The following is a 13,804-nucleotide window of genomic DNA, read 5'->3' as shown; positions in this document are numbered from 1 at the left end:
CTTATGCCAGATGCCTATGTTCGTCGTGAAGGCTCTGAAAACGCTGCAGTCAAATTGTCTGCCGTTGTCTGAGATAAGTACTCTAGGTATGCCAAATATGCAGATGATATGCCCCCATACGAAATCTATCATCTTGCGAGCTGTGATTGTGGCTATTGCTTCTGCCTCTGGCCATTTCGAGAAGTACTCCACAGCCACCACTACAAATTTCCTTTGCCCCGTAGTCTTAGGGAAAGGTCCCAGGATGTCGATTCCCCATTGTGAGAAAGGCCATGGACTGGATATGCTTGCTTGAGGAGTGGCGGGGGTTCTGATGGCATTAGCAAATCGCTGACATACGTCGCACCTCCGGACAAACTCTTCTGCTTCTTTTTTAACAGTGGGCCAGTAGTACCCTTGCCTGAATATTTTGTTGGCTAATGTCCCTGCTCCCTCGTGAGCCCCACATAGGCCTCTATGTATTTCCTCCATTACCTTTGCAGCTTCTTCCGGACTCACACACCGGAGCCATGGGCTGGACTTCCCTTTTCTGTATAGGGTTCCCCTTATTGCTTGGTAGTTGGCAACACGAGCTGCTATCTTTCTGGCTTCATTTTTATCTTCGGGGAGCTTGCCCTTCTCCAAGTATCTCAGGTATGGGGTCATCCAAGTTGGGCTCTGTTCTACCTGTAGTACCGTGTTTGTCTTTTTAAAAGCAGGTGTGCGGACATGCTGTATATATACTTCATTGGGAAGCTGTTCTAACTCCTCTTTGGTCAATCGACTAAGCAGGTCTGCTTCCTCATTTTCATCCCGAGGTATTCTTTGAAATCTGACGATAACTCCCCGACCCGTGAGCTCGGCTTCTAAAGTTTTTACTTTATCGAGATAATTCTGCATGATGGGGTCCCTAGCCTGATATACTCCCTTCACCTGGTTGATCACCAACTGAGAGTCGCTATTCACCTCGAGGTCTGTTACCCCGACCTCCGAAGCCACCAACATTCCATTTACCAGGGCTTCATATTCGGCCATATTGTTAGAAGCCGTGAATTCTAGACGCAAGGCATAACATACTTTAAAACCTTCTGGCCCCTTAAGCATTATCCCAGCGCCACTACCCTCAGCGCCTGATGCTCCGTCTACATACAGCTTCCAGCTAAATTCTTGGGGGGGCTCTCTCTCTTCCTCCGTTCTTGATAACTCTGAGGATGATCCTCCTTTCTCCTCATTGAATGCGCATTCTGCTATGAAGTCAGCCAGAGCTTGGGATTTTATAGCTGTTCGAGGTCGGTACTCTAGACAGTAAGGGCTAATCTCTACAGACCATGCCAACATCCGCCCTGAGGTTTCTGGCCTATGTAGAATTTTCTTTAAGGGTTGGTCTGTCATCACGACTCCTTGGTGGCCTTCTAGATAAACTCTGAATTTCCGGACTGCTATCAATAAGGCGTAAGCCAATTTTTCAATGTTCGAATATCTGACCTCAGTGTCTCTGAGTACCTTGCTAACGTAGAAAACAGGCTTCTGTTCTTCTTCTTCCACCCTTACTAGCACTGCGCTGATTGCTTGTTCTGAGGCCGCCAGGTACATCAGAAGTTCTTCTCCTTTTATGGGACTGCTGAGCACGTGAGGCGAGCTGAGATATTTTTTAAGCTCTACGAAGGCCTTTTGGCAATCTTCTGTCCATTCGAAATTCGGCACTTTTCTCAACTTTTTGAAGAATGGCAAGCATTTCTCTGCTGACCTCGACATGAATCGGTTAAGCGCTACTACTCTCCCGGTTAGTCTCTGAACATCTCTTACACAGGTCGGTTCTGGCATATTCAGTATGGCTTCCACTTTCTCCGGATTAGGCTCGATGCCTTTACCGCTCACCATGTACCCCAAAAATTTTCCTCCCCTAATGAAAAAGGCACATTTTGCCGGGTTCAACTTCATTCTGTACTGATCTAACACCCCGAATACCTCCCTCAGATCTGCTATGTGTTGTTGGAAAGTGGAACTTTTGACCACCATATCGTCTACATACACTTCCAGATTTCTACCGATCTGATTTTTGAAGATTTTATTCATCAACCTCTGATACGTTGCCCCGGCATTTCTCAATCCAAAGGGCATAGCCCTATAACAATAAGTTCCATCTTCAGTTATGAATGAGGTCTTTTCCTCATCCGACCTTTCCATTGGGATTTGATGATAACCCGACATAGCATCCAAAGAAGACATATAATCAAAACCGGCCGTTGAGTCGACCATTTTATTAATATCGGGTAAGGGATAACAATCTTTAGGGCAGGCCTTATTTAGGTCGGTAAAATCTATTCACATCCTGTATTTGCCATTGGCTTTCTTGACTAACACAGGATTTGCCAACCACTGTGGGTACATAACTTCCCTAATAAAGCCTGCCTCTTCTAGCTTCTGCACTTCTTCCCGGGTGGCCTGCTGCTTCTCTCTTCCCACTATTCTCTTCTTCTGCTTTACTGGTCTGGTCTCGGGGAGAACATTCAATCGGTGTGTCATCACTTTGGGGTCAATTCCCGGCATGTCTGAAGGCTTCCATGCGAAGGTCGGCGCGTGACTTCGGATCAAGGCCATGACTTCACCTTTTTGTTCTTTGGTGAGGCTGGCATTAAGACTGAAGACCTTGTTTGCATCTGCTTCTGACAAGGGGAAGGTCTCCAATTTTCCAACTGGCTCTGTCCGGGCTTCTTTTGTTTCATCCCTGACCTCCAGAACTTCCGAGTCGAGTGTTTCTTCAGTTGAGCTCGGCTCTGTTACTGTGGCCAAGTATACTGCCCGTGCTTCATCCTGGCTACCTCGAACCATTCCCACTCCTTCCTCTGTTGGGAACTTGAGTGCTAAATATCTGATGCTGGTGACAACTTCAAAGTTGAACAGCGCAGGCCTCCCCAAAATCGCATTGTAGCTCAATGGGAGTTTGACCACCAAAAACACCTCATGATGGGTGCGATCTCTGGGTGCTTCTCCCAAGGTAAGAGCCAGCTTCACTTTTCCCTCTACAAGAACTGGTGCTCCTCCGATCCCCTTGATTGATGACTGGTCCCGAACCAGCTGTTTCTCTGGAATTCCCATCTGCTGAAACACTCGGTATGGTAGCAAGTTGACTTTACTCCCATCATCCACTAAGACCTTCTTTACCCGATAATTATGAATGACAGCTTCAATGATAAGCGCATCATCATGGGGCATCTGAATACCCTGAGCATCTTCTGGGGAGAAGGTGATGATCATGGGAGAGTGGTTAACGATTTGCATGACTTCACTACTGCTAGTCTCTCCTTCCCGGTTTCTCTTCTTTCCTCGGCGGCTCATCTGTCCTCCCGTTCCTCCAACAATCATGTGGATGGTCCCACTGGACCCATCATTCACTGGTCCAGGTCCTATTCTTCGAGGCGTCTGAGTTGTCGGACTAGACTGAGGCCTCTGTCCCTCTGGTTTTTTCACAAAATTTTTGAGGTGTCCCCTTTTTATTAGCCTCTCAATCTCCGCGATTAACTGAAAACAGTTATTCGTATCGTGCCCATGGCTCCGGTGGTACTGACAATACTTGTCAGGATTTCTTTGATCTGCTTTCGACTTCATGGGTTTGGGCCACTGGAGGAACTCCTTATCTTGGACTGCCATGAGCACTTCGGCTCTGGAAGCGTTGAGGGGGGTTGGCTTCTCGGGAACCCAAGGAGGGAGCACTCTTGGTTCAAGAGCCCGAGGAGGAGGTGGAGGCCTTTGATCCCTTTTCTCCCAAGCCTGTTTGTACGGCTCAGGCCTCTTTCCATGTTTCTTCTCGTGTCTCTCCGGCCTTCTCTCCTCCGGGGCTTTTTCTTTTCCGGCCATCCCTTTAGCAAATTTGCTCGTCACCAAGGCGTCATCCTGCCTTATATACTTCTCCGCCCTCTTCATCAACTCAACCAGTGAGGTCGGAGGTTTTCTGCTCAAAGAACCAAAGAACTCGGCAGAGGTTGTTCCCTTTTGCATGGCCTCCACCGCTCTTCCTTCATCCAGCTCGGGAATCTGCAGGGCCTCCGTATTGAAGCGGGCAACATACTCTCTGAGTGATTCACCTTCTTTCTGTTTCACTGTTTCTAGATAGCTCGTCTTCCTATCAGCTGGCACCCCGGCTATGAACCGGCTGATGAAGCGAGTGGCAAGATCTCCAAAACTTCTAATGCTTTCGGCCTCCAGGCTGTTGAACCACGCCCGCGCCGGTCCCGAGAGTGTTGTTGGGAACACCTTACACATTAAGGCATCTGACAGGGTTTGCAACTCCATAAAGGTCTTATAGTTCATGACATGCTCTCTCGGGTTACCAGCTCCATTATAGGCCGCCATTGGCGGCATCATAAACTTCTTGGGAACGATCTCCTGCTGCACTATCTTTGAGAAAGGAGAAGAGATGGGCAAAGAGGTTTGGCTCTGATCTTTCTTACCTAGCTCGGCTAAGAGCTGCTCTTTCAACCTTTTCAGCTTTTGGTTCATTTTCTCGTCTTCCGGGCTGGATCCTTTGCCCCAGCTGTATTCCTCCTCCTCTGTTTCAGTTCTCGTTTCCCTGGTTGTTCCGGCAGAATAGTTGTCCGCCTCCTCATTTTCTATCAACTCTCTTGCCCTTCTCCCATGGATTCGGGCCTCCGGTTCTTCCTCTTCCCCGGCATCGTGGCTGTTAGTTTGGAGGCGGTCAAAGGTAGGTCGGGGTTCATTGGTTCTGGGTTCTTCCACTACTGGGAGTGCATTTACTGGGGTGCTAAGGCCCCTCTGTTGTATTATCTACCCCAACCAGTGAGCAGTAGTCTGTAGCTGGAGGGCCATAGTTTGAATGTCCTGGTTAGACAGAGTCATGGTGGGAGTATTCCCTGCCAAGCTTGGCGAGGGATTAAGAGGAATAGGCGTTTGGTTATTCAACGTGGTAGGGCTAGAGAAGGAGAACTGCTGCCCATCTTGGGCAGAGCTCAGGTCATTTGGAATGTTAAGGTTACTTTCTTGGTGGTTTGCCATCGTGGATCTCAATGGGTTTTGAAAGTGAAAACTCCGGTGATGAAAAGATCTCCTTCGTTTCCCACAGACGGCGCCAATTGATGATCTGAGATCCAATAGAGTAGGGTTTTACAAGGATTTTTGTATTAAAAGATGAAACTTAAACTTTCTGGGGGGTTCCCCTTTTATCCATTTCGCTATGCTTGCTGATGACGTGTAAAGGCCTTTCCATGATTGGGACACGCGTCTCTGACATACAGATTCGGATGTACGAGGGTATCAGCAGCCTGCTTCATGCGTAACGGCCTCTGATTCTCCTCGTGCGTACGTTCGAGCGGATCTGCTAGGTTGTCTGGGTATGGCTCTGAATACTGGGCTGGGCCAAGAGTCGGGCCGGACGCTGAGTCTGAGAGGAGAGGGCCTGCTGGTCGCGGACTGGGCCGATTTGGGTGAAGAAGCTTGGTTGAACCCGGCCTTGAAGGTTGAATGAGCCAGGCTTGTTGTGCATATCAGGTGCGTGGGCCTTTCCAAGATGGGCTTTTGGCTATGATCCAGGCTCGGGCCAGGATGGAGAAATCCAGCGGTCATCAATATCAATACAATTTATTAATTTTGATAATAATTTGTATTAATTTTGATAATAATTTATTAATTTGGGTTATTTAAATTTAATGTACGAGTTAAAGATATATTAGTAAAAAAAATCAAATAAATTATTATTTTTCTATATAATAAATATTTTATTAATTTATATAAAAATAAAAATACTCCACATGTTTATAAATTTTGTCATTTTTTATTTTTTTACATATTAAAAAAATAATTTTTATTAACTTTTTAATTATATCTATTTTTAAAATATTAAATTTTATTAAATATTAAGAAATATTTTTAATATTTATAAATAAAAATTTATTTTAGAAATAAAATAAAATTAAATAGTGTTATAATAATTATATAACGAAAAAAATATAAATAATAATTTTGAGATAATTAATAAAAAAATAAAAATTATAAATCAGATAAAATATATATATATTTTTTATGTAACAGTAATAATCTAAAAAGCATATTTTATTAATTCTGGATTAATTTGAGTTTTAAAAAGTTATGATAAATAGACTAGAAAAGAGAAATTAAGAAACGGACTTATTTGGATATCTTCAAAAACTATAGGAACCAAATTCAGCTTTTTCCTTATAAAAATCTGTATATATATATATAATAAATAAATAAATAAATAAAAACCAACAACAACAGCAACAACTCGCAAGGGTGGTACCTAATAGACTTGACCGTAGCGAGAATCGATCTGAGCAAGGGAAAATTTCCCTGTGATTAGCAGAGACTGCCCTCTCACTCTCAGTTTAAGCATCAATGTCACTCTTAAATCAACTCTTCAACAGAGGCGTTTTTGGTGCTAAATGGTCTGTTCATTTCTCTCTCGTTCTTTGCTCTTCTGTATTTTCCTTCCGATGGTCGATGATTATTTGATTTTGATTCTTAATTTACTTTTTTCACTTTAAACTTGCTATTGGTGAACGCATTCTAGGCATCTTAACAATCAATTTTTTGTGAGTTTGTTTAATATCGTATAGGAATTGTCTCATTTTTCATGTCATGATGCCTATTGTTGGTTTATGGGTTCCTCGCAGCTCAATGTTTCATGGAAGCATTAGTTTGATAATTTCCTGTGTAATTGTGGATACTCTAATCAAATTATCTTTGTTTTGGTGATTTGAAATTGAAAAATTGCATTATGGGTTGTTCTGCTTCTCCTGAATTATGATAACTGGCTTTTTGCAGCAAAACATGCTTGACATTGGCAATCTCTCGTATCAAATTGTTGCAAAACAAAAGAGATTTGCAGCTCAAACACATGCGAAAGGAAATTGCACAATTTTTGCATGCCGGCCAAGAAGCAATAGCTCGAATTCGGGTAACATTTCAGTTTTGATATCACTAGTGAGCTGCTTAATCAAGATTTTTGTTGCATATGCTGCCTCTCTGTTATTTGGATCTTTCTTTTCTTTTCTTTTTCTTAATTCTTTTTCTTTTTGTGCACATTTATCTTCTTGGTCAGGTCGAGCATGTGATTAGAGAACAAAATATATGGGCTGCTTATGAGATATTGGAACTGTTCTGTGAGTTTGTTCTTGCTCGTGTTCCAGTTCTTGATAGTCAGAAGTAAGTGTGTGAACAACAAGAATGTTTTTTTATTAAGATTAACATGCGAATTTTGATACAGAATAGCCTTTCTTGAAAATAGAGGCAGTATTGTATCCGTGCATCATAGTTATTTTATACGGATTTTCACTTTAAGCTTGTGTTTTCAAATATTTCCATGAGAAAAATGCTGCTACTCCCAACCTAAAGCCATCTGATCTTGTGTCTTGCCAACACTGATGGCACCTATTGTTTTTTTAGCACTTTAATATGTAACTCCTACCCAGTGCTTTGAACAAAATGCAAGAGAACTGCCTTTTTAAAACTCACTTGTCCAAAAGTAGTCGCCTCTGCTCCAGAGGACCATCTTTCAAAACTCACTTGTCCAAAAGTGATTGCAGATGAAGTGCTAAAGCCTAGAAAGTTTATTTGTCCGATTTGATGACATATATCTTTTACATCTATCATTGTGTAAAGCAAAAACATTTTTAAACAAAACATATACAATATCCATGTAGCAATTGCTATGTGGAAATGACAATTTCATTGAAGTTGTCATATATGACCTCCATACCTTGAACAAAAAATTTGTGGCTGTAAGTTGCAGATGCTTGCCTTGGATTGCCCTGCTGATGCCTACCATACAAAAACAATAGGATCCAAAACTAGTTAAAATACTCTTTTTAATTTATTAACTAAAGGGCAATCTTTTGGACTTCTTATACTGTATTGATGTAGGTATATGCTACAGAGATACTTATTTGTGCTTATAGCTGGGTGAAGTCTTCCAGTGCTTCTTTTGTCCGCATTGGTTGAGATTGAACATTTATGATTTTGAGTAATTAAAGGAACTTACTCCATGGAATCTCAGTTTGTGAAGTGAAGATTGATTAGAACTATGTTTCACTAGTCAGAGTATTTGTTTTGCTCTTTGGATAAGTACTTGGTACACTACACTGTCAGTATAAAATGCTTTTTAGATAAACTGAATTGCTTCCAAGACATTTCTGGATCTTTTCATTAGTGCTAGAATAGAGTTCCCCCTTCCTATTTGGGAGTTAAAACTGTAGCAAATAAGCGTCTGGCTTTATACTTGGTTCAAGCGAGGCTAAAAGTCATCTTTCATTCCTTGTGCATTGGCTGTTTCCAATTGGGTTGTGTTTTTGGTTGTTATTTTGGTTTTCAATAAGAACTTGATGTATGGCTACTTATCTGATTTCTAAAAATATGAGTGTACTGCCTACTGACGTGCCTGAATGCATGGATTTTAATTATTTCTTTTTGCTTCCTGACCTGGTGCAGTATTCTTTTGTTTACTTTTTATATTTGGGTTTAAGGGTAGGGAGAAGGCTTGTAAGAGGAGTTCATATCCTTGATTGTCTGCCTGCTCTATGGAGCAGGTCTTTGATTGCTATTGGCTTCATGGACTTTCTTTTTTGTTATATGATTTTGTCACAAGGGGTACTAAGCTAGTTTTTAATACCCAATCCTTATTTTGTATCGTGTTATGAAAATTGTAAATTAGGAGCTTAAATTGTCCATAACAGTTGATTCTTAAATTCAATTTTCAAGTTTGAAAGTTTTTATATTCTTTACCTTCGCTTTCAGGAGTAAGGAGTAAGGTTTTTTTTTTTTTAATTAATTTATTTAAGCTTTTTTCTGCAATGGGCTAACCTGTAGTGTTTTGAGTCTACTAATTTTAGTGGCTCTTTTTATTAAGTTCTGAAAGTTGTTTGACATCTTATCTTTTTAGTTTCATCTTTGGAGTCTAAATTCATGATGTAGACTAGCACACTGAAAACCTAATTGTATATATTGATGTAATCTTTTTCAATTGAGTAAGAATAATTTCAGACCTTTTTTCTTGTATTGGACTCTCTTTGGAGATTGTGTGGTGCAATCCTAATCCTAAACAGAATATGAGCAGGATCATGAGTATTATGTTGAAAGAGTTCTGAAGGTGAAACATAAAAATTTCTTTCCTTTCTTCAATTTTTCAAAAGACCAGGTTTGAAATTCATGTTAATTTTTACAAATTTTCTATTGAATATGCTTATTGATTCCATTATCAATTAGCATACAGAGAGCTTTACATTCCAAATTATATTCTGGTACCTACCATTTTTTTTTGTGGAAGTTCTGGTACCTACCTGATTTATACATTCAAATAACTTTAAATAGTAATCTTAATCCTTAATTTTGTTGGTGGTCCTACAACAAACTTGTTTTTTGTATGTTTGTTCTACATCGAACTTATTTTTTGGTATGTTTTTGAGTTCTTAGCCTCATGCACTGAGTTTCATTACTGTTGAGATGAGGTGGCAATAGCATCCAGTGCATGAGCAAGCAGAAATGTCCTTTCACATATTACCTTAACATTCCAAGTGCAAATGATTCAGAATGGTGCATCTGGACTGGTATATGTTGGGCCTATAGTTTTTCTGTTTTTAACTTCAGGGTTTGTGGATTGTGGTGGCTTTGTTGTTAGAATATGGGGCATTAATACATGTGTTATAATTTGTTGTATAAGCAAGTTAAGAAAAAGTTTTATTTGAGGAAAGTTCCTCTACTTATTGTACTTTTTTTTTTGTTCCATCGATGCCATGTGTTATTATGTACCCCCTGAAATTAATAGTGCCAGAAAGTTGCATTATTCCTGGCATAAGATGCTTAATTACTGTTTTAATATCTTGGAGGAGGTTGTTTTGTAATGTTCCTCATGGAATTTTTTGCCCCAAGTGCAATTTTGGTTGACTCTGGCAAGAACAATGTGTTTTGGATGGGAGAAACTTGATGTATTCAACTTGCTTGTCACAATCTCTAAACTATCCTTTGTATAATAGGGAATGTCCAGCTGAATTGCGAGAGGCTATTGCAAGCATAATTTTTTCTGCCCCAAGATGTTCAGAAGTGCCAGATTTATTGCAGATCAAGAATTTATTTTCTGCAAAATATGGGAAGGAATTTGTGATGGCTGCTTCTGAGCTTCGTCCTGATTCTAGTGTCAACCGTGCAGTTAATTGGCTTTAGTTTATTTTGTTTCTGCAAGTGTGATATTATACTGAAGCTGCTTGAAAATAAAGTATACTTGTGTCTTTTACCTATTCTTCTTATTGCTGCTTGTGCAGATAATCGAAAAGCTTTCAGTTGCTGCTCCATCAGCAGAGACAAGGCTTAAGGTTTTGAAGGAAATTGCACAAGAATATAACTTGGAGTGGGATTCTTCTAACACTGAAGCCGAGCTTGGTAAAAAGCATGAAGATCTGCTGGTATATTTGGCAATTTAGTTTCTGGTTTTATTTTTATTTGAGTTTTTCTTAGAACATTGCTCGGAGTTTTTTTTTCCTTTTTTTGGTTCATAATGGGCACTTTTGGCATTATATTTGTAGCTTTTCATATGCAGAAACTGTTTAATTATTAAACAGATATCTTATATATTGTGAATCCTGTTTCCTGAGCTTCTTGCAATCAAAATTTGAGGGCCTGCTTATGAAATTTGAGAAATGCTTGCTTCTGGAAATTTTCATTGAATGGACGTCCTTGTTACACTATTCAAATGAACTATATTGAAGGAGGTATAGAACCATCAGCAATAAACACCACGGTTTACTTATTTAGCAATGCAGTAGAAGTTTCATGCTTATTGGATGTTTGAATAGGTGACGATATTCAATTTCTGTTGTCTTAAGACAAGGCATTAAATTGACCTAGCTTTCGTATGCTATCATTCATACTTCATACATGTTTCCTATCCCATCTTTCTATCTTGGTATTGCTTTATATAGCCTCATGCATTGGCAAGGTTGCTTACCTTTGATTTATAGGTAAAAAATGCAAGTCACTGAAATAGCCTGCAAATGGAAAGCTGTGAGAAGTTATGTCTTGGACACACTTTTTAGCCTGTTGACTTGGGTTCCAGTACATGGTACTTGTTGCAACGGCACTGAAATTATTGTTATTATTAAGCTGTGCCAAATTTTTAATAGTTTTCAATAACAACAATAACTAAGCTTTAATCTCAAACTAGTTAAGGATCCCTTTCCACCATTTGATATTTTTAATAGTTTTCACTGTACAAAAAAGTTGCATGGTAGATTCAGAATCATATGTATTTACCTATTGTTGCATTGTTAAGTCCCGGGTAGGCTGTTGATTGTCTTGGGTGCATTATGAGCTCTGAGCTAGAAAGAATCTGTCCATTATGAAAAGAATATTATAGTTGTATATATTGACCGATTGGCTTCAACTTTCCATGCCTTTCTTTTCTGAAAAAGAATGTCTATCATTAGTGAGGATACAGAGATCCACCTTGTACTTGGCCTGATAGCTTTAATACTTAGAATCTCCGAGCTACTTGATCTTGGTCGATATGATGCTCATTCAATATTGTGGGATTAGCATACTAGCTCTATCACATGTTGGAGCGTGTGTAATTGTAGTTGTAGACATTCAATGACACTCTTTAATTGGATTTTATTGTTTTCTATTGAATGATCAAGATGTGAATTCATGCCCTTCTATGTTGTCTAGGCTGGATCAAAGCAAATAGTAGCTGAAGCTGCAGTTTCTCAAGCGCCCATGAAAGTTTCTCCTAAACCCTCACCTTCCAACGGGGCAAGCCCTATGATGAATACAGATATCAAGCCAGGGTTTCAGCATCTTCAGCCTCCTAGCCCCATGAGTAACACGCCTTTGGTGGATGCTAATGCAATTGAACCAACAGTCAGGAACCATAATACTGGTTCAGTTACTGATGCTAAAAGAGAGGCAACAGCACAGTCTTCTGATGTCTTGGAGAGAGCACGAGCTGCCATTGCCTCTGCAGAGCGAGCAACTGCAGCTGCTCGTGCTGCTGCTGAACTAGTAAATGTTGAATTTAGTTCATTGAAGCTAGAAGGGAGGTCATCATAGTGTGGATAATTGGTCTTCAACTAGGGTTCTTGTGATGCATTTCTCTTGCTACTCAAGATCACAGAAAGAAGCATGCAAAAAAAAAAAGTACGGATATGTACATTAACACTACATGAAATATTGTCGGATCAATATTGAAAGGACGTGAAAGGGAAAACACTATGTCGCTTTTTTTTTTCCCTTGAACTTTCTCTTCGCTGCCAAGAAAACCCGGCGTTGTATCTATCCTCATGTGTTCTCACTGCAATTATGTTCTCATGATTAAACGTTGCTTCTCTAATAAAAATCATTGAAGTGCAATTCAATGGTATTGGAGTTGGTTTTAGGAGCTTGAGCTCTCAAATTCAATTTTCATTCAGAATCCAATGACAATAATTCTTCCTCGGGGTTGCTTATTCGGATTATGTATGCCTTAGTTTTGCAGACGTAGCTGATGATGCACAAAAGGATTAGTCTCAACTGATTGAGGTCATGAAATAAAGTATCATCTCCTTCATTTTAGTGGAGCCGGTGGTTCTTTGGCTATCCATCATTATAAGGCAGTATTCCGAATACCGGTTATTCTGTGTGAAATAACTATAATATCATTATTTTTATTAGTCTCTGTAATATCAAAATAAAATTATTCAGGTTCTTATAATTTCAAAATAATAACCATTTAATTTTTTACAGAAAGGACTAAATAATTATGAATCTTAAAAAAAAAAAAAACCTATTTAGTACTTTTTTAATGATAGAAAGACTAAATAATTAATTTCATTAGACTGAACAATAATTTTTCTTCGGGAAAGTTAAACCTTTTTATTGTCTGGTACTAATCATGTACTTAATAAATCACTGCTAAAATAATTTTAGCAAGTGACGAGGTTTTTTTTTATTAAATTTTATTATAAAATACTATAACATTATACAATATTAAAATTTAATTTTAAATTAATTGAGATTGAATATATTAATAATTTTTCGTCATTTAACTATGTTTAAAACTAATTTCGCTAATTGTGTAGCATTCTAAAATATAAATTAATAAATATCAGTTAATATCTATGTCAAATGCTCCACGTAGAACGAGTATATGCAAGTATTTATACATATACGTGTGTATGTACGTAAAAAGTGGAGTCACATGCAGAGACGAAAAAGTTTTGTTGGTATTCCTAAAGAACCCGACCTAGAAACAGGCTAGAGAGCACGCAGGCTTAACCGTAGGTAGGTTAAATTATTATTTCCTAGTAAAAAGCTTAAGCTCTCACATTTCATGTACACAAGTGCTTAGATCCTTTGCACAGGCAAAGAATAGAGGAAGAGACAAATGTATATTTCTACAGAGATTAGAGAGAGAGAGAAGAGATCTGATCTCTCATGCAACTCGAACCCACGTCTGTTTCACAAAAGACACAACACCCATGCATGAAACTCCCATCAAAAACAAATCTGAAACGCACAAAAGAATCGTACACTAATATTGGCAGAGAATAGGAGAGGGTGATAAAGATGTATCTGTCTATAGTTAGCAGTGGAGTAAATAAGCCCAATAAAGAAAAACCTGTGTCGACGATGGCATCCCATAAGAGGGCATCACTTGATCAAAGGCGTGATCTTTACTAAGAACCCACTTTGATTTTCTGCAATTGATGGGTCGTTTTCCATCTTCTTGAATTTCGTTTTAGCCAAGGAGATGTTTCCATTGGTTGCTTCAGCACATCTCATGCTATATATGCTATGTATTCCTACCTATATCTCCTCTTCTCTCTGT

The 13,804-nt window shown here is 39.3% G+C and overlaps 1 protein-coding gene across 1 annotated transcript; it reads left to right on the top strand.

Moving 5' to 3' along the window:
- Positions 1–6,215: 6,215 nt before the first annotated feature.
- Positions 6,216–12,373, top strand: LOC110600097 (IST1-like protein). Its single transcript, XM_021736824.2, has 6 exons — positions 6,216–6,398; positions 6,778–6,910; positions 7,055–7,158; positions 9,981–10,152; positions 10,266–10,406; positions 11,668–12,373. The coding sequence occupies exons 1-6, from the start codon at positions 6,349–6,351 to the stop codon at positions 12,046–12,048; spliced, it is 981 nt and encodes a 326-aa protein (XP_021592516.1). The 5' UTR covers positions 6,216–6,348; the 3' UTR covers positions 12,049–12,373.
- Positions 12,374–13,804: the final 1,431 nt, after the last annotated feature.

The sequence above is a fragment of the Manihot esculenta genome, chromosome 14, assembly GCF_001659605.2.
Source record: "Manihot esculenta cultivar AM560-2 chromosome 14, M.esculenta_v8, whole genome shotgun sequence".
NCBI lineage: Eukaryota > Viridiplantae > Streptophyta > Magnoliopsida > Malpighiales > Euphorbiaceae > Manihot > Manihot esculenta.
The sequence above is the reverse complement of the archived record's forward strand: the minus strand, read 5'-3'. Positions and strand labels throughout refer to the sequence as shown.